Here is a 22103-nt window from a genome sequence, read left to right as displayed (position 1 = left end):
AAGGATATTAAGGATTTAGATTTACATTTGTATTGTTTTCATTGTTGTCTTAGTTCGATTGCGATATCTCCGATTTTATTTTCACGAAACTCCGTTTACAGTTTTTATAAATTTGTATGTATTTAACAATACAATTAAGCGAGTGTTCGTCTTTGCCTCAATGTATTTCAGTAATTCTTTGTCTTCTTTGTAATTATTTTTCACGAACTCGTTTATCTGAAACAAATTACTCTCGTGTATTTCGCAAGTATGTATAATGTAACTAAGTTACAGCGAACTCCGAAAAATAGCGTGTCGGGTAAGTAACTAAAAAAGTTCGTGCGGTTTTCGGTAGTATTCGCTGTGATGATTTATTTTATTTTATTTTGTAGTGGTGTGCAGAACTAAATATTTTATGTGCGTCATGAAGTACAGATACGCGTCAGTCAATCGGTGCGTTCTAACTTAATATTCACTCATTTTCTGTTGTTTAATTTCTATTATGAAAAACTGTTTTGGTTATCTGATATAACATTTATAGTGTTTACGTTACCTGATCAAGTTTTTCCTTGGAATATACATTGTTGATAACATCACCTAATGCATGCTGTATCTTGATTCCTCTACAAATGGAAAACGAATTATACACAATTAGTAAATAAAAAGACAGTATCTTGAATTAATAGGAAGCCGCTGTTACCTGGAAGTAATTTGATCCAAATTCGCTAAAATATAGTTAAATATTGGATCCTTGTTTGCATGTTTCGATACAGCTCCGGAATAGATTGTATAATCGTACGTGAAGTCATCTGCTAGTGAATCGTTTATTTTCAAATATCTGATGATGATATCAGGATCTTCAGAGCATGCCATGTAAAATAGAAACGCATCGTCCGAAGTCTTGATGTACATGTCCCTCATTTTGTTCCAGCTAGGTAAACTTGCGTTCGACATACCGTTACATAACGTCCATTCCTTCAGATTGGGCGGAATCCTGCGATACACGCGCAATAACGAGAACAATGATGCACATCTGTGTTACAATCAAATAATTCGTCAGACGTTGGAAATTCGTGACAAATAGAAAAATTTACTTGCGGCCTTCGGGGTCGTCGAGATATTCGATCAGTTTTGCAGTGGCCATTCTTCTGCACTGGGGGTGACCGAAGTGGCAAGCCCATTTCAAGGCTTCGACTCGCTTAAGCTTCGTAAAATCATCCTCGGTAGGACTTTCTTCGTATCCTACGTTCTCAACGAGACCGTTCACCATTTCGAACATAGATTCCTAATATTAATTTTGTATCAGTCCCCACATGTGACTCTTACCGGTCAAATTTATTGTTGTTTACCTTGAGATACTCGCCTCCTGGTATGTTAAAGACACCGATCACTTCGTTGAAAATAGCGAACATAGCACACCACGGTATATACTCCGTCTCCTTCTTCAGGTAAGCCGCGATATCCAGAAACGTGGTGAGGTTGAGTTGATTCGCCCTCAGAAGATGATACGCGTCATTAATCAACTGAGCCCGATTGAGCACGTGTATCTTCGTATAATCGTCTGACTGAAGGTAGTCCGAAATTTTTTTCCAATTCGTAGCATCGTAATTGACGAGGTAGTATCCTGCCGTACAATTAATTGATTTTATCGTTAAATTTTTTCCTCGATATTGTCCACTTTAAGATATATTAAGAAATATGCTCAAGTTTTTTTTTTTCAAGGCATAGAGGTAGAACGTATCAAAAACTGTTTAAATATACGAGGGCAGTCCGATAAGTACTTAGCCTACGAAAGAAAAACGAAAATTTTGGAAAAGTGGCGATTTATTTCTCAACATAGTCTCCTTTTAGCTCAATACACTTGACCCAGCGATGTTCCAACTTCTTTAACCCATCTGAAAAATACGTTTTCTCGAAAGTAGGCCTCCGTGGCGGCGATGACCTCCTCATTTGGCCAAATTGGTCAAATTGGACTACGAACTGCTGCCCCATCCACCATATTCTCCAGATTTGGCCCTGTGCGACTTTTTTTGTTTCCAAACTTGAAAAGTCACTCGCCGGGCAGAAATTTGAGTCGAATGAGGAGGTCGTCGCCGCCACGGAGGCCTTTGCAGACTTCGAGAAAACGTATTTTTCAGATGGGTTAAAGAAGTTGGAACATCGCTGGGTCAAGTGTATCGAGCTAAAAGGAGACTATGTTGAGAAATAAATCGCCACTTTTCCAAAATTTTCGTTTTTCTTTTGTAGGCTAAGTACTTATCGGACCGCCCTCGTAGTGGACATTATTTTCACATATGCTGTTGCACGTAATATAATCGTTTTTTAAGTGTGTTATATAATTACTAGCTATCGTATTATCAATGCTTACCCATCTGTTGTAAGTTTACTATGATCCAGTCATTTGGGTCAATTCCGCTAATAGTTATATTTTCATCTTGCGGTCTCAGCCAATGAGTGGGCACAGTGTTAAAGAAGTCAGGACTCGATTGTGTAGCAAAAGTTATAGGTATCCACCATTTATCTCCGTCAATTGTTTCCTTTTCGTCGGTTTCCATATCAGGACGGAAATGTTCTTGCTTCAGTATTACCTCGCCAGTGTCATAGTTTCGGATCACGTGTAACACAGGATAATGCCTTTGTGTTGTCCAGGTATCCATTACGTCTTTTAATATGTAGTCATTGTGCGGAACGTCTGATTCATCTAGAGCTGCTTGTAAGGCGTTCCATAAATCGTCGGAAGTAGCCGAACTGAACTGGCTAAATTGTGAAATATAATACTTATTGTAAATTCGGCTTATAAATTCAAAATGGAGATTTTTCACTGACGTTACATGTAAGACGCGCAGTATATTTTCGTTTTTTTTTTATTTTTTCTGTTCTATATTAATCATATAATACGTATATTATTATATGTATATTACTTTTACTGTATATATATATACAAGACAGGAAAAAAGTCTGCTAAACTTACTGGGTATTTAAATATCTTATAAGACCGTTCCGGAACACTTGGTCAGTGATAATATGTTGCAACATCCGCAAGATAACAGGAGCTGCAATAATTAATATTATACAGTTTTATTAATTCACATGATAAGAAATGAGAAGAATAGTATATTATAGTATGTTATGTCATTTACAAATTCACGAACGTTGATTTAATTACTTATCGTTAATCATATTAATCGTACCTTTGCGGTAACTGATGAGTGTAAAGAGCGACTTAATTTCGTCAGGACTATTGACTTTTGCTGTAACAGGCATCACTTGCTTAGCAACGTCGAAATGAAAAGCGCTATGCTGTTTTTCGACCACAAAGAGGTCCATCATTCGCCAATCTTCGAACATCTAGAATAACCGGCGGAATCTATCAGATGTTCGATTTAAAACGACGTTGACACTAATAATATTATTTAGGAAAATCTATTTAAATGTTAAACAATTTGCTCTGTCTCGAAACAAAGAACAATTAAGATCAGTAATCATTAACGGAATGTTTTGACGCATTAATAAAAATTTCCTCAATAATTCATATAAAGATAGAAAGCCAACCATATTGAGAATATAGGATTCGAAGAAAGATGCAAATCCTTCGTTTAACCATACGTAGGTCCACCATAACGGGCTGACTACATTGCTAAACCACTGATGGGCCATTTCGTGCGCCACTACCACCGCTACCCAATGCTTATGTTTTGTGGTATCTTTTGCTTCATTATACGTGAAATCGTTTTCTCTAAAAATTAGAGAAGCACCTATTATATATTCTATATAATAAACATAATAAAATTATTAAGTATTTACATTATGTAGAAATAATACTATAAATATATACGAATGATAAGTATATACATATGCGACTGTAAGTGTCGTCGTGTAAACAACAAATATTCATTTGTTATTGATTGATTTCGTAATATTACGTGTAAATGATGAGTCCCCAATTCTCCATGGCACCGGTTAAGAAATCCGGCGATGATACGTGGTCCATTTTTGGAACTTTGTCGGTACTATTGGTGTACTGCGTCAACAGTTTTTCACTTCGCTCGGCAATCTGTTGCGCGAATGCTGAGTGCGGCGCTAATTGCGATCTAGACCACATGTTGACGGTTCCGTCTGCGTTAGGAACGCGAACATAATCGTACAACACTACGAACGCCACGAGATACGTGGACATGACGGGAGTCGTGTCGAAATGCGTCCATATCATGCCGTCTTCGTCGCTTCCTTCCGAATGCACCCGCGCCGGCATATTTGACAGAGCTGTGTAGTTTCGATGATGCTTTATGGAGATGTTGAAGGTGGCCTTTAATGCCGGCTCGTCCCAGCATGGGAATGCTCGACGCGCCGAGGTCGCCTCGAAGAGCGTTACAGCTATCCACCTATCACATTTCCACGTTATACCTCCGATAACGATATATTTTCGGCTAATCGTTCAAACACAAATGTTAAAGGTTTGAAAATGCGGTTTATGGACGTTCGGGCGATGATAATGTGATATGTCGCAGCCTGGCCGCGACGTGTATCACTCGACGCGCTCGAGTGAGGCCGATTAAATTTTGCGGGTGTACGCGTACCATTTCCTATTGGATGTTTGCTACCTCGATTCTAACGAGATAAAATTGGGCGCATCTATATCTAGCGTATAATAGTCTTGAAAAATTAATTCCTTACCTAGACTCGTCTTGACATCGAACGTGTCTTCCTGACTAGTTTAAGGAATCGCCGGGGAGGATAAATAATGTAATGTTTGTTCGTTTAAAGTGCAGTTCTTTAGGATGAAAGGAAGAAGGGAAATATGTTTTTGAGGTAATTTTGCCTTGGGATTAGATGCGAATGGTATGAATGATATAAATAACATTCGATTAGGAAGAATATCTTCAAACTGCGACGATTACTCACACTGTGTCATTCTGCTCGTTTTGATACGACGTTCTAAAGAAGCCCTCCAAATCGTCATTCAGAATGCCAACGAACTTTATATTTAGAGTATAATGTCCGGGTGGTAGCTCGTCGTCAAAATCGAGGACCAACATTTGCGTTACGTTTCGTAGATCATGCTCTCTCGGTGTGTAAACGACACCTTCACTGTCGACCAACGACGTCGCATCCTCGTCTATTGTCAACTGCAATGCGTGCAAACGTATGTCTCGTGTCACGCGACAGATCACGATGTCAACATTTATCTCGCCATTGAAAGTGAAATTATCCTCCACGATATGCGGTATCAACTTGATGTTGTAGTGAACTGGTGTCACATTGTCCGGCAAACGGTAATTAACCTTTGCGGTCTGCGAATCGTTTCCCGAATCATCGTCAAGGGGAAGAGCAGTCGCAACGACGAATGTTAGCGCAATCTTGAACAGTAGTCTCAGGAATGTCATGCCAATTCAAATCCGTATCATTTGTGCACGAATGTTTCCTTGTTGAAGAAAAAGTCAATTTGAAGAAAGTGCTTTACGTATTCTAACGTTTTTTCTTAAAACTAGTGTGTCTAAAAGGGACAAAGTTTGTACACGATCAGTGTCAATCTTATGCAGCCATCATGATTTTATTTATCACAGGGTCGATGAGAGCCCAAATCGCAGGTATTTTCGTGTAAGTACAGATAATGCATTTCAATACCTAACATATGTAGATACGTGGCCAATTTTTGCATTTTCTATGATGCTTCCAAAACGAGCTAGTACTCATTTTAAAGTATCTACAGTCGTTGAATTTTTCAACTTGTCATCTCCTTTAATGATAAAACTAAAACTAAAAGTTAAGACCGGATTTTATTCAACTTTGTGATTCAGCCTGTCATTGATACTTTTAGATTCGTTTAAACGCGCAGCAAAAAGCATTTCCCATATTTCCTTTTCTATAATTAATTTGGTTTTCCGATTTTCGAATGAAAGCTGACAAGAGATGATATACTAAAATAATCCGATACGTTTCTGACAAAGGGAGGAAACAGCGTATATTATAAATTTATTCTCGGTTTTATTATTTTAACTCGATCGGCTCCGCGTGTTAGCGATATATTCAAGGTATCCGGAAAGAGTTTTGGCCATACGATTATCGAGAGTATGGCGAAATGTCGGAGAATGTCGAAAGCATGATGAGATAATTCTCGTTCTATTTTTAGCCCTTCGTTGTAGTAAGGCTACACGTTGAGTATTACCTTTCTTCTCTGTACGATTGCTTGAATAATTCCCGTAATGAGGCCGCGCCGAATTGTTGTAGAAATTGTTAGAGAGAGGTTGCTTCCTTCTTACTACCCTGCAGTAAAGTGCCTCTACTTACGACTTCCATTCCAATTTTCAATTTATGATATTCGATAATGATTATATAATATTATACTTCGCATTATATTCGGTGTGACGGTTGGGAAACATCGGATGATCGTCTTTTATTGTTATTATACACGTGCCTACGGCGGTGAATATTTAATATGATTAACCTGCGCCCCGCATTATTAAGTTACGTCAGACATTATACTTTGAAAATACACGGAAACGTCTGAAGTAAATAATTTCGTCGAGGATATGAGATGTAAAAGTCCTATATTGCGTTATATATAAATCAAATTGTACGTATGTGTATATACAATAAATACGTATCTACGACGATAAATACGCCATATAAATGACGAGTAATCATTTTCTATTTATTGATATTTCGTTGCGTCACTTTTAGATGATAAGTCTCCCAATCTCTTTGGTACCGGCTGGAAATTCCGGAGATGATACGTAGCCCATTTTTGAAACCTTGTTACTGTTGGTGTATTTGAGTTAACAGCTTTCAACTTCGCCGGGCAATCTGTTGCGCGAATGTTGAGTGCGGCGCCAATTGCAATCTGGATCACATGGTGACGGTCTCGTCTGCGTTAGGAAGGAACGCAAACATAATCGGACGTCACGAACGCCACGAGATAAGTAGACGGGAATCGTGTCAAAGTGCGTCCATATCATGTCGTTTTTGTCATTTTAATCATCCAAATGTATCCGCACTGGTATATTTGACGGAGCCCTGTAGTTTCGATGACACTTTATAGAGGTGTTGAAGGTGGCTTTTAACGCCGGCTCGTCCCAGCATGGGAACGCTCGACGCGCCGAGGTCGCCTCGAAATTCATTACGTCTGTCTACCTACTAACACATTTCAACGACACGCTTCCGATAACGATACGTTTTTGGTTGGTCGTTAGAACGATGGAAGTGATAGGGTTTGGAAAATGCGCGAATGCGGTTTATGGACGTTCGAACGATGGAAACGCGATATTTCGCAGTCTGGTCGTCAACGTGTCACTCGACATGCTCGAGTGAAGCTGACGAAATTTCGCGGATGTATCATTCACGTACCATCCCCTTTTGGACGTTTGTTACCTCGATTCTATTGAGACAATATTGGACGCAATTATATATCTATCGTAGAGAGTTTTGGAAAATTAATTTTTTGCCACACTTACTTTGACATTAAACATATTCTTCCAATTAGGTTCAAAAATCGCGCGGGGAGGATGAATGGAATAATGTTTGTTCGTTCAAACACTACAGGTTTCTGGGATGGTACAGGAGGAGAGGGAAGAAAGGAAGTAACCTTTTTGACACCATTTTGTCCTGGGATTAAGTAGTAATAATATGAAATAATATAATTCAGTAAGCACCCACCAACAGTAACGTAACATCAATGTTACAATTTCTCACTCAACAGTTGAAGTGCATTATAACATATTTTGTATACAAGGTTTACCAAATGTATAGAAACCCCTTAATATTTCGAAAACTACGCATTTTCGAAAAAAATGTCCCATACAAAAGTTGTACGAAATTTTGCGTTAGTGCGTATAAAATGATAAAAGACTTTTTACTTTTTTACTTAGTTTAACTCGCTCTATCTTCGCACGAGTGATTGACAGAAAAAATTTCAGACACCTTGTAAATAATATCATACTTCGCATAATATTCGATATGACGATCAAGAACATCAAATGGTCATCCTTCATTGTTATTTCATACGTGCAATGGCGATGAATAATTAATATAATTAACTTGCGTTCCGCATTACTAAGAAACGATTATAGCAGACATTGAAAGCACATGGAAACGTATAAAGTAAACAAGTTTGGCTGTGATGTGAAATATAAAGTCTTCTATTGTGGCTTATAAATTTGTCTCACTTCTTCAGTTTCATTTCTTCTCTTTATTCGACTGTCCAGAAAATACGTTTGATACGTTTTTCGTGAGGAAACAGGATCGGTCAAACGAAAGTGGAATTTACATCCCCAATTGTGTCTTTCATCGAATCTGGAAACTACACGCGCTAATGGAAAAGAATCATCTATTTTATTAAATACATTTTACAACGTGGAGGACTACAACCGTACGAACTTATAAAGTGTCTGCGGGAATAATCAATCGATTGTGCGAGCGACGTTTTCACGGCATCCGACAGCCTCCTATAAAAACGTCACGCAAATATCACAACTCGATTGTATCTCAATCAAAACTTGACGACAAGCGTTAAGGTAATGCATATTTTTGTTATAAATATCTATATGTTAAATATATGAGCTATATCGTGTAGTTGGTATAAATAGCATGTATTTACAATCGTATCATATACAATTACGTTATTATATCATAAAATTTTCATATTAAAACTTTTAACTATGATTATACGGTGTGAATTTGTTTACTCTAGCGGTGTGCAAAATAGACTTGATCTCTGAACCGTGACTCGTCGGCAAATGTGTCGTGACAATGTCTCGGCCAACATCGTCCCGAAAGTGTCTTTTATTTCGCCTGAAAGCGTGTACCACGTGTGTTCCGTAGCCGTAACTTGAAGTCGCAACTGATATGAGGTCGATAAAGTGTGATACATCCGCGAGATATTTCACCTTCCTCTCGCTCGACACCGGAATCACGTGTGACGAATGTCTTTGCGACCGAATCGTTCTCGGTGCGGTCGAGAGGGTCAGTACGATCGCGAGAACTCGACAGGTTGATCGGTCGAGGACGTTGCAACGCGACGGAGAAATTGCACGCATGTGTGCGCACGCGAGGTATACAATCTGATGTTATATGATGTTTAATAGAACCGTGAGATCAGCATTGAAATCATTACGAGGAACGTCATCGCTGTGAAGGAAGTTGCGGAGTTTTCATGGTAATTATCAGTCAGCCACTTGGAGACCTTATCCTGGGATTCCTCGATCCAATCAATATTATTTCTTCCTTTATTCATTCCATTGAAATTAACATTACGATTGTCGAGTACGTCCTTATGCCGCAGTACAAAAAGAACCAGCTGAAACACAAAAATTCCTATGTCAGTCACTTTCATCGACATCGCTGATAAACCGGTGGGAGGGGGGAGATCGGCGTTATTGTATATCTAAAATTACGACGCGCAGTTGACGATGATAGAGTCGCCTACATTTACAGGATCCAATATTTCCTACCTCGCTTGATTGCGAAACATCTAATCAATCCACTCTCAGATAAGATAAAGCCGCGATCAAGGACGAGATAGGCACTGTAATTCTAATTACTGAAATTTTATCATATAAAAGATATGTTATCGCGTTCCGGTATCCACATATGGCGTTCGATTACGCAGCTCTTTAGAAAAAAAAAAATACACTGGAGACAAAGTAAAACTGATAATATCATCGCGTTTGCGATGAACGTTTTTTCATCGAACGAATAACATTATACGACGATGCAAATCAAATTGCGCCGTATGTGGTCGAGTTTGATTCAGTGGCCGGGGGGAAGAGGAGGACAATTAAATTCGATCGATCTTTTCCGGATGCGCGGTGCAACCGAAACTATTCTGTAAAGGTGCAGCAAATTATAAATGATCATATTTTACCTGTCCGTATTGCTCGTGGTTGATGATCCTAGTGGAAAGATTATTGAGGTGTGCGGTCATTTTCTCCCTGTTGTTATCCCTGAAGAAATCACAATAATTTTTAAATCTCTCCGTCGTAGCGTCATAACGGCAAAGTGAAGTGGTGCGCAGAAAGCAACTTACTTTTCTAGGATCTGGTCGATATTTTCGTTTAGGAAGTTTATGATTATGTCGAAGGATCCAGCGTTATTCATGCATATCGCGTTCAACGTCTTGAAGATGTCCATATTATCTCTCTTGAGCGATTCTTCGAGGAAGATCCGTAAGATCTTATTAGATTGAGAGCATCCGAGACCGTTCAGGATCATCTTTTTCTCGTCTTCGGCGGCACCTTCATATTTATTCAGAGTCTTGTTCCATGTATTCTGGTCTGCGTGTCGCAGTCCCGCGCAAAGGACTCCTTCTCGCATATCTGTCGGCACTCTACGGCAAGAAAAAAATCAGTAATTGCCGTAAGTATCGGGCAATCACAATGATCCCGACAGATTGCAAATTTTTCTTCATCGGTTTTTTGTTTGTTTTTCTCTTTATCCGTTTTTTATTATCTTTTTTGTAAGAAAATTTCGTCGGCCAATACCGTTTTATCGTTACTCGCTGTGAGCGTGATGTGATAGTAATTACACTAAAAAACCAGTTTAATTGGATTAATCTGAAAATGGGCAACCATGTTTTGGTTGGAGAAAATGGAATTTTTCTTAAATTTTAGAGTATTGATTTAAAAAATTTTAAATTTTATTAAAATATTCCCTATCAAATATAATTATCTTTTTAAGCCTATCTTGTTTGCTTATATTAAAATCTCCTGATATAGTTTGCCCTCAAATAAATAAAAATTATTTCAAATAATCAAATAAAATTAACTTAAAAAATAATTAGATTTGATAGGGAATATTTTAATAAATACGAATACAATTTTGAATTCTTTAAATAAATAGTTTAAAATTAAAACAGAAATTCTGTTTCTTTTAACCAAATAAAAATGCGTTTAGTTATCCATTTTCAGGTTCATCCAATCATAATTGGTTTTTCAATGTAACGAACTCATCTGATTACGACCAGTTTTCAGAAACTTACTTGTTCTCGTCTTCCAGCCAATTTTTCAGCTGCTCATCGGCGTATTTCTGGCAGGCTTTGTGTCCGTACCTACAAGCCGTAGTGAGCGCAAATTCTCTGCTAATTTTCAAGATATCCGTATTATTTGTCGGCACGTCATTGAGTCCAACATTCTCCACAAATTTGTTTATCCTCTGAACTATGTATTTCTGAAAAGATTCGGCAAAGCTTCAGAGTCAGGTCTCAGACTTTCTCACACAGATCTCTTATCTCGCGACCCGGTGCAGCAACGAAAACAACAATGGCGTTTACATACACCCGCACTTGTATTCAACCAACCTGTAAGATGTCGTAGTTCTCCATATTCTGCAACATGCGGTCCATATAATCAAAAGATCTGGCAGCCGCATACCATGGAATGTAATCGATTTCTCTTTCGAGATAGAGGGTGAACTGCAACGCCACGTCGTAACTCAAATATCCTCCGCGCGCGAGATTCAGCGAATCGTCGATCAACTGGGCGCGACTGACTGGAAGGATGTGCGTGTAATTGTCCGAGTTCAAGAGTGTCGCCAAAGTTTCCCAGTTAGTATCATCGTAGTTCACGCGGTAATATCCTGCAAGGGAGTATCGATATTTTTAGCTGGCGTTCGATCGTTATCCTCTTCGCGATGAATCCACGTTTACACAAGTGGCACGATAGTTGCAAAAACCATGTGCAAATCATTGTGAGATTTTTGGCATAGGGTTTTCATAAAATTTTACTGCGTGTATACACGTGCATGAAACATCAATTGCGGACCAAGGAACTATGTGCGCGTGTCACTGTATAAACAATTCGAGGGTGTCTCTTAATAAGTGAAACGTGTGTAAAGTCTATTTGTCTCGAAGCGACTGACAAAAATCTTCGACGTATTATTACTCATCACTCATCAAGGGAATCTGAGATGTAACGTTAATGTCGGTACAATCAAGTTGATTAACGTCACGTTGACAGTGAGAATTGCACAGCAACGTCATAAAGTAGGCATACCTGTCTGAAGATTATTGAAAATCCACCATTTTTTTGTTTTCAGGCCTTTGATCGTAAGCGTTGTCGAGTTTCCATCTTTCTCTACTTTGTTGTCCATCCATTCCTTTGCCGAGGTGTCATTACTTTTTATTGAGTCATCCGTGACATAGTTAATTGGTATGTACCATAACGGTTTTTTTGCTTTCTCCCAAGGTCTTTCTCTCGTCAAGAAGAATCGCTCCTGTTTCAATGTTATATCGTCGTTATTTGCGTTTCTTTCGACTGTTACAACAGGATATCCTTCTTGATCGACCCAAGTTGCCATGATGTCGGCAACACTGGCTGGTAATACGGGTGCGTCTTTCTTTCCAAGTGTGTCATTCATGGCTTTGAAGAGCTTCTCAGGTGTAACAGATGTGAAGTGGCTGCAATTATAAATTAATATAATTTTTTTATTATTTCAACAAATATATATATATATGTATGTGTGTGTGTATGTTTCTTTTATTAAAATGTAAATAAACATCGACGTGACTTGTGATAAAAAAATAAACATTATTTGACTAATGCGCTCGAGAGCATGAAGTATACATATTATATAAAAAATTGAAAAATATTTACGGAAGAGAATATTATAAATATAATTATTGAGAGGAAAATTTGTTATATCTATATAAAAAACTGAAAAATATTTACGGAAGAGAATATTATAAATATAATTATTGAGAGGAAAATTTGTTATATCTTTAGAAAACAGATTTTTATAGAAGTATATGATAAATATGCAATAATAATAATAATAAATATATGATAAATATATAATAATACATATGTATAAAATGTAATAATACGTATGTATAAAAATGTAATAATAACGTATGACTTACTTCTCTTTCAGATACTTTTGGAGTCCCTCTTTAAAATAATCTTCTGTCATGAAGTGTTGCATCATACGAATAACAGAAGCAGCTACGAAGATAAAATAGTACGTTAAGATGCTGACTATTAATTTCTCTTATATTGCCATAATTAACAGAGAAGCTGGCATACCTTTCTTGTAGGCAATGTTGTCGAACAATTTATTAATATCTTCATTACGCCCCACGTCCTGATTCATCTTACGAGTGTAGATAGTTCCGTCGCTGACGAATGCAGACTCTTGCAGATTTTTAACGACAAATTGTTCCATAAGACGCCAAGGTATCTCCTGTAAATTAATATTAAGTTTAATTGACGGTTCTGTTATCTATTAAGTTATTACGATTGTTAAAAGTGTATCATTTCATTTAATGACGACGCGACTCTTCGCAATTTTGAACCGAATTCTGCGGTAAAACAAATCGATCATAAAATTGATGCTATTATCAGTCGCGTCTGTTATTAATATAAATTCATTCTTGTTTTAGGTACATTCTTTTTTTAATTAATATGCTTAGGCATGATTCAGAATTAAATATATTTCTAATATAAGTTTCAACTATAGTTAAACACATACACACAGATGACTTTTAACCAATAAAATTTTGTTAAACGAAAACTGCTTTCAGAAAGATTGTACAATTCTATATAAACTTTCACCAGAACTGATAATTGATCAGTATTTAGCAGTATATGTTTTCATAATTACTTTTTCAGCTTCATTAACACTCTCAGTGGTAAAATATTGGAAGAAAGTGGCAAAGCCTTCGTTTAGCCAGATATAATTCCACCACTCAGGAGTCACCAAATTACCAAACCACTGATGAGAAAACTCATGAGATATCACTTTTGCTATATCGTGCTTAGCTTGCGTGGTGGTAACGTTTGCCGTGTAGAGAAGAGCAGATTCCCTTAAAAATAAGTAGAATGTTTTGTATTGAAGCGATAATAAGATTATCATACATATTCAACGATAATAAGTGCTAACGTAGATAAATGTTAAATGTAGATTAGATTCATGATTTATTAAAGAACGATGATAATGGTTCATGAATTCACGGCAAATAATAAAAATGAAAAAAATTTTCAGGTATCATATAAAATTGATTAACGATCGGATGCATCACGAGTATTTTGAATAGCAGCGAAGTGTGTAACAATTTCAAACCTGTCAAGTAGCTTCGGTCTGTAATAATCGCGATAAGAGTCGAGATATGTCAACGCTTGAACTTTGATCGTTCCATGATATCGAGATCTCTAGTATTACCTGTACGTCACCAGACCCCAATTCTCCATGGCGCCCGCTGCAAACTGAGGGATGCTAATTTGATCCATCTTCGCCATATTCATCGACGGGTCGTTTTCCTTAGATTTGTAGTATTTATATCCAGTGAATTCTTCCAAGTTGTCCAATACATTTCTTCCGTACTGAACGGCATACTCCGCGCTGTCAATTACATTGGGCCTCGTCCATACGGCAAAATTCGTATCTTTACTATGTATCTTATTTTGAAATTTTGAGACTACAAATGCCACGAGGTAAGTGGACATTATTGGTGTCTGTTCAAATTCCGTTGTTCTTATTTTTGTGTCCTTGTTCACCTGGCCACTACCCGACTTCATATTCATATTTGAGATTGCTGAATAATCCTCCGGATTTTTAATAGTGATGTCGAATGTTGCTTTTATTGCAGGTTCATCCCAGCAAGGAAAAGCTAGTCTTGCGCCTACCGGCTCAAAATGGGTCGTTGCAAGCCATCTATAATATATGGAAAAGATTATATTAACGCAAGGGATTTTCTACATTAGGCAATCGTGACTATTGAAATTGTCTAGTTGATTTCGAGAAGAATGTTTGCTTCGATTTTGGTAAAAATAAGTTAATACCACTATGCCAAGTAGAATTATGTCTATTATATTAAAAGCGCCATGAGAGCTGTGCATTTCGCGACAATTTTTAAAAAATCTACGTAAAAAACAGAATGCTACCAACTTTCACTATAAAAAAATTGGATAATTTCTATAATTTACTTGCCGAGTAATTATTCATTTTAAACTATCGACTCGACTGTTCTAAGTAAAACTAACGGTGTAAGATATTTCTTAAATTATTGTAAATGAATGGTACAAAGATATACTATTGTTAAGTTTTCTATTCTTGCATAAATCTAGTGTGTAAATTTCTTTGCCAAGGATTTTAACGGGAATATAGTTATACTGTTGTCTACTTACTGTATGGTTTTCGAATCGTTGTAACTACTTCTGTAGAATCCACGTAAATTATCGTTCAATGTTCCATTATATTTCATAACCAACTTATAAGGTCCGGATTTGCCAGGAATTTTTTCTTCAAACGTTAGTATCAGGAAGTCATTCGGATTACTTGGATGTTGAATTTTTGCATTTACAGTTTTGGGTTTTGAGTTGTCATTGCCGTCTTTGCCATTGCCGTCGTCGCCTTTGTTGTCTTCGCCTCCGTCATCGTAATTCTTGTTTTTTTCGTCGTTTTTTAATGTATATTTCAAATGGGCGTCAAGAATAGTCAGGTTTTCGCTGTGTAATTTTATATTTTGTATCTCATTCTCAATTTCAAGTGTGATTGTAATATCTCCTTCGAAAGTAAACTGTTTTTCTTCTTTGGCTTCATCGAAGAATGTTTGCAATGTGATTTGATAGTTTTTAGGTGTTACACCATCATCAGGCAACTTAATGTAACTTGAGTCGATATTATTATTGAAGATTTCTGGTTCTACATCCTCGAAAATGGGATCGCGTGCCCAGCAAGTCGCCAAGGCTAGCACCAATGGCAGCAGGAATCTCACAGTCGACATTGTAGCTCCTTCTGTGAGCGGAAAAAGAACTTTGTGCGAACACTGATCCACCTTACTGTTCCTATTACGTAATAGAAGTAAGACATGATTATGAGCAGCCGCAAAAGTACATCCAACTTCGTGATATTATTGTGCGAATAATCTAGGAAAACGTAAGTTTTAGGAAAACACCGTAGAAATAATTTTCATTGATTCTTCAGAAAACACAAGAACGTTCCAGTCAATACGGAGGCAACAATCTTGAATCTAACGGTTCTTTCGCTTTCGCATGAAGTGAGCGATCAACAATGACAAAATAAAATCAGGTTCAGGGAAGTTGCGTCGACTTTGATATGTTACGCGCTACGAGGGAAGTACAGTTTCACTAACAATACGCTTGCATGTTGCGAAGATTAATCGAATTTCCTTTTAAATAGATCAGCTTATGCTTCACACGGATTATACGTAGCAATACATGTAATTTCTTCAAGCGACGATACATAATAATTGTTACTTCAATTTGTCTAATTATCCAGAATCTGCTGAAAAGGAGTCGAATTATCTAGAATCTGCTGAAAAAAAATCGATAAATGCCGAAACCGAGCACACCATGATGAGCAATGATCAAAGAGAAGAAATCTCTGGATACGTAACGGTATTATTTCGAAAATTCCGCACGTTGGCCCGAAGCTTTTCTAAACTTTCACACAAACTCGACTTTAATGCAATTGATAGTCCTGATAACGTACCTTGGAGCTAATCGAAGATGAAAAACCGAACGGGTCGATGCCTCGTTGACCGCGGAGGCAGGATTTATTGAGAACCTGCCCGGTCAAAATCCCGCGACTTATAAGGCAGCGGCAGTGGGACGTATCGTGAAAAATATGTCGCTGTCTCCTCTAATCTTATCGCGACTGGTCTGTCGGTGCAGAAGGTACTATACTCTTCGAGGGATGATCGGTAAGTGGTCTATTCCGATGGCGACTCGCAAAATTTCCCCGACAATTTTAACATCGACTGTGCTGATAATGTGTGATAACCGTGATACAATGGTATCCAACCAATCGATGCTAGGCTTGATATCGCCAAATCCACCGAGATCCCACTTCTTTTATCGTCGATATCTGACAGCTCGTGACGAGTAATATTGCTTAAGCAATACTCGGCATTCTATAACTCGAGTCTGCGAAATCGATTATCTCACGAGTTTTTAATTCTTCTCATTGTCGAATCGACGCCGTCTAAGTGAAACTTCGTGTTAATCTAGAAACATATGTTTAACTCGCCAACGCGTCATTCCTTTCTGGCTTTTTGTCTCCTTGAGTTGCACCCAAGCATCGAGAATTGCGCAATATTAAGCATTTTGACCATTCCGAAAAGTTACAGATGAATTTTGGAAGGAACACCTTTTGGGAGAAGCATTTTTAGTTTCGGCACATGATACATATGGCATACGATATGCATAGATGTTTGTTAACATTTCCAATGTAAAACGACGCAACGACTGTGGTTTGAAGCATTCATCGAGAGGGAGAAATACCGTTTTTCAGTATGCGTCTCATAAACATATATATTATGTGGTTACCTCATACATAAAAATATTCGCGGACACCAAGATTTTCTTATTAATTGTTTTCGTCATTATCTATGATATATTTACGCCGACAGCGATAAAAATCAATTTAATCTTACAGAATATTATCGACGGGACGAATAAGCGTGATATGATTCATTGTTGAATCCAAGAAATGTTGTTTAACTTGAGCGTAAAGGTTTATCGTTCTACGGTTTTATCGTATTACATATGTACTTCTTTGTGGCGTTATTGAAGCGTTAGTACGGAAGAACTTTTCTACGGAAACTTCTACGGAAATTTATTAAAGGAGACGCAAGAGATGGTTTATCAGTAATTATATCTGATTAAGATATAGAAAATACGTCACGAATGACTCAAGCGAGTAACTTAATTTATATTAGGACGATATATGGTCAACGAACATCTTCCACTTGGTTTCTCTTGCAATAATTAATTTCGTAACATTCTACTTGCTGAATACTGAAAATCGTTCAAAAAACGCGTTGCCGTGATCACGGTTGTGACACGTGGTCCTGTCGCTGCGCTCTTCTCGTAAAATCTTTTCCGTTAATTAACACCGAATTTTGCCAGTGTGATTAATTTTTCATAATCGACTCCAGTACGTGCGACCGTTTGTGAAGTATAGATTATCATATGCTAGATATCTCTATCTGTTTTGCAAAATCGTGTTGTACGTGAGTGATAAATATCGATTAATAAGGTTACATAAGAAACGGCCGACAATATGCATTCGACTCGAGTTAAACGATTGGGAGTACAAAGTATTCGTAAGGTACACGCAGTCGTAAATTTTCGTCTTTTTCAATTTTTGTAAACAATTCGCAGAATATTTCTTACGTTCGTTGTTTCGGCATTCCGATTCAGCCGTTTTACCACAATTCAAGGCCATCGATCTGCAAAACTTTGTCGAGACTGCAGCAATCCTTCATCCATGTCCTTAAGTTCTTCGAAATCCTTGATCGTTCCGACGCAAAGTTGTGCATCGTCCACTTTATCAGGTATGTTGGAAGCGGCGGCAAGCTGCGGCAATACGGTTACGTAGCAAATGCCGTTTCCATAAGTGTCGACGAGACCATCTGAATTTTCATCTTCGACTTGTTAAAGTTGGAAAAATTGATATGTCAACTTCATCCGTACGTAGCTTATTGGAGCATTGCTTGCCCAGTTTTGCATTGATCCTTAAGGCGTCCAATTCGCATATATACATATACACACATATGCGTACACTTCAATTTTATCTTTAAATATGACTTATCCCGACAGGTGGATCCCGTGACGTGCGTATGCAAGCAAATACTGAGTCACTCCGATTTCGCTTTAATTGTATATTCATCGAAATATAGAGCTAAACCGTGTATATAAAAATCGTCGAAGTCTGCATCGTTGGATAACCGGGAACAATAGCTCCTCGGGTTTTTAGCGATTTCTGCGGAGTCATCATGCTGTTAGTCATGAACAATCATGGGTGAACGGTAAATCAACTCGGCCCTGGTTTCGATTAGACATCTAATGAGATAACATTTGTCGTACATTCAGGGCAATAATGATAAGGAATATCTGTGAAGAGAGAAACGTGGAAATGTGTTTCAGTCGTATTTATAGCGGTGAAAATAACTTACGCTGCATAATGATAATTTGCAGTATTGTTGAATATGGACTCTCCACTCATTATCGAAATGACTTATGGACTTATGAAAAACGTTAAAACGTCGTTATCTGCACAGTTATCTACATTCTATAATTGTCTATAAGTTATTATAAATATCCGGAGTAAGAACTTAATCTTATTCTTGATATAAATCAAGAATTAAAAGAAGAAATTATCGCGAAAAAAATCCCGCTTGTTTGTTACTGCAAACAATACTTAATTAACATTAAAAAGCTATCGAGGATTAATGACATATTGCGTTTTTACTAGATCGGTAAAAATGACAGGTTTCTGAAAAAATTGGTGAAAAAATGTGAGGGAAAAAGCGATTATTTATCTTTTATTATTATTATTCAACGTCCATTAAAAATATAAGACGCGCCGTTATAAGGCGACGCGTTTTATAATTTTTATAAAAAATTATAAAACAGTCACATTTTGACTGCTTCAGTAATTCTAATGTCAATACGCGTGATCGGATTGTTATGATATTTTCATTTCGATTTTCAATCTTTCTCGTTTCTTCCCAATGTTAAATTAAGCGCTTTATGCGCGGTTGGTCGACGCTGGCTGCCGGTTGATGACAGTGTTGAGGTTTTAGGCACAACTTGCTGGGATTTGCATGTAATTGCCGCAGGCTACATGTCTTGCCTTTAGGCTGCGTCGAGGTTTACCTACGTTCTATACACCTTGATATTGGAAGCCTAAGCGATGCCCTTCGTTTGATCGCAGTTCTGCACATGAGTTCCTTACAAACCTGTTTATGAGAAACTCGCGAAATAAATATTACCGGTAGCAAGATTTCAAATACCCTTTATATTTTACACGTTACAATGAAAAGATTATTACGATAATGAACTCAGAACTGCGATAAATCCGTCTGATATTAGCGGTAATTATCAACGAAATTATCACAGATTTTTTCACTTCGATTTAATCACATATAAACAATTTATATCACCGTCTTGTATTTTTCGCAGTCGTCGTAAGACGCAATTTTCTAATAATTAATTTATTTCTTGCGATTTATCGTTGCTTCACCGTTACGCCACGCTGTATATTTTCTGATTCAATGAAACATTTCAGGAGATGTGCGCCGAGAGATGTGCGCCGATCTCGTTGACGCTGCGATGAGGAGCTGGGTGCACAGTGTCTCGACCATAAGTAACAAGGGTAGATCGCGGTGAATGGAGAGCTATATGTATAATTGAAAGGCTGACACGGCTTGAAGGAAGTTGTAGTCGTGATTGGCCTGCATAATGAAGAAGCCCGAACGCCATTATACTCGGTGGCGAGCTTAAAGTTCCACGCACCTACCAGGTGGGTTACCTCCGTGACAATCCTGAAATATTGCCCCGCTGAGAAGCAATCCTTAAACTTACCGAGTTCGCTCAGCTTATCCTAGTCTTTGTGCGGATAAGATTTGGACTATGCGTGTGTGATTTTCTCCATCGCAAATTTGTCTTCGCGAAGCACTCCGAAACTGCATCGATGATGCGTGATGATGCGTGTTCACGACGAAACGAGGGTACGATTCGGTTTCAAATGGATGAAGTGGAAAAGGAGCGCAGCATGCGATTTGAATATNATATATATATATATATATTTCAGCTGCCATTGATACGCTCGCGAGCGTCTAATTATAAATATCGATTTATAAATATCAAAGAGTTATTTATTTCAGGCGGCACGGCAAAATCGATAAAAAGACGTCCGTTAACACTCGAAGAATATTTTGGGAATAAAATTTACACACCGAGAGTGTCCCTCTCGCGCCGCACGGAACCCCGATGAGTCTATATAATTTCTACAACAATTCGGAATTAAATAATTTACTGGATAATATCTATTAGATAATCTTGTCGATATATCGTTATTGTACGATAATGAATGTTATCCGTTTTTATCGAACGTTTCGCAAAATACAAGCTACCACGACAATAACTTGTGAAAGATACAGCATTCTGCGAATTGTTATCTTCCAATTGCGCGTGTCCTAAGTCCATTAATATCGCTCAAATGACTTCCATCTATACATTAACCAGCAAAAGTCTTTCCTTTCATATTACTTGTTCATTCTGAAAAATAAGAAATTTAATATCTTGGGATACCTATAACTTTGTCATAGAGATTACGATCTAGCGAGTGAATTACTTTTCATAGAAGACGAGATATTATCGGCGAGTGTGGCGGCAATCTGTTTTTTATCTTTCCATCGACTCAACGATATAATTAAGTCACGGAAAGGAATTTTACCTTAAAGTTGGTGTTTACCGAGCGTTCGGCTGGATAAGACACGCAAAGATGGCGGGGAAATTGAAAGTAACCAATGGATGATACCAAGGGAAAGCAGGAAACGCAATATCATGATGTGTTTAACTATAACTGTAAGTTAAATCTCGTTACCTTCGTAACTCTAATGAAAAATCCAGTCGCTCGATGTTCATAGAGAATACGGTGCATACAAGCTATAATTACTTACGTGTAACGACAGTTAGTTTAAACACGAATTGGGTCGGACAGTTTAAAATCGATTAGACTGTCAGATTAGACACGAATTTTCGACTTAATCCAGTTCCTCCGGGCAAAATCGAGAGAAATAGTGGAGTTTTCCGTGCGCGCGTTTCCCGTCTTGCCTCACATCTCTGTTTCGCGAGAGTACACGCGCGCATGTCATTCACGCGCGAGGGACGTGCAAACATGCACCGTGCAAATAGAATTACGTTTACTCGATCGTTTCCGACTTGCCGTCCAAAATTGCACCGGTTCAAAGGAACAATTTGTTTGTCTAAAATCCTGCCGCCCGAATCCCAGCCGTGATATTTATCGACGCATTCCGCAACGTAGATTCGCACCTTACCGTACGCCCGGTATTCCGAATTAAAAACTGCACGGTAAACACGAAGCAAAACTCACCCGGCACACGGCGAGCATTTCACTTCCCTCCGTGATTTATTCGCCGTTACTCCGCCGTAAACGTATCCCCGTGACATTTGTAAAAAGAATCCGTAACAAATTATCACTCTAACGAGTTGCGAGTTATCCCTCGCGATAATTCCGATCCTGATCGAATAAAATGACGTAAGGTCCGCCGTGCAATTATTGAACCCGCTGGGAATTCTGAGAATTCTGAGAGCAGCCATACGTTTCCCGCGGCTTGCATAATGCGGGACGGACGAATTTTTCAT

The 22103-nt window shown here is 38.0% G+C and overlaps 1 protein-coding gene across 1 annotated transcript; it reads right to left on the bottom strand.

Annotated features, from left to right (window-relative positions):
• Positions 1 to 74: 74 nt before the first annotated feature.
• Positions 75 to 15555, bottom strand: LOC106743114 (aminopeptidase N-like). Its single transcript, XM_014616650.1, has 23 exons — positions 15551 to 15555; positions 15093 to 15413; positions 14128 to 14619; positions 13570 to 13771; positions 12993 to 13149; positions 12830 to 12911; positions 11964 to 12367; positions 11270 to 11547; positions 10952 to 11139; positions 10001 to 10300; positions 9839 to 9917; positions 9089 to 9271; positions 4882 to 5369; positions 3903 to 4361; positions 3532 to 3715; positions 3171 to 3327; positions 2951 to 3032; positions 2348 to 2736; positions 1329 to 1603; positions 1074 to 1264; positions 680 to 973; positions 533 to 602; positions 75 to 216 (listed from the first exon to the last, which is right to left on the bottom strand). Exons 1-23 carry the CDS (start codon positions 15553 to 15555, stop codon positions 82 to 84), a joined length of 5415 nt encoding a protein of 1804 aa, XP_014472136.1. The 3' UTR covers positions 75 to 81.
• Positions 15556 to 22103: the final 6548 nt, after the last annotated feature.

The sequence above is a fragment of the Dinoponera quadriceps genome, unplaced genomic scaffold (assembly GCF_001313825.1).
Source record: "Dinoponera quadriceps isolate SergipeBrazil2010 unplaced genomic scaffold, ASM131382v1 scaffold942, whole genome shotgun sequence".
In the NCBI taxonomy this organism is placed as follows: domain Eukaryota; kingdom Metazoa; phylum Arthropoda; class Insecta; order Hymenoptera; family Formicidae; genus Dinoponera; species Dinoponera quadriceps.
Note: the sequence above shows the minus strand (reverse complement) of the source record. Positions and strands in the feature narration are given on the sequence as shown.

Bases quoted from the DNA above. Each gene is read 5' to 3' on its own strand.
- LOC106743114 (XM_014616650.1), bottom strand. The intron at 14,620-15,092 runs GTAAGTAGACAA...CATATATTATAG, and splicing joins AACGATTCGAAAACCATACA to ATGGCTTGCAACGACCCATT. The intron at 1,604-2,347 runs GTAAGCATTGAT...ATTGTACGGCAG, and splicing joins AGTAAACTTACAACAGATGG to GATACTACCTCGTCAATTAC.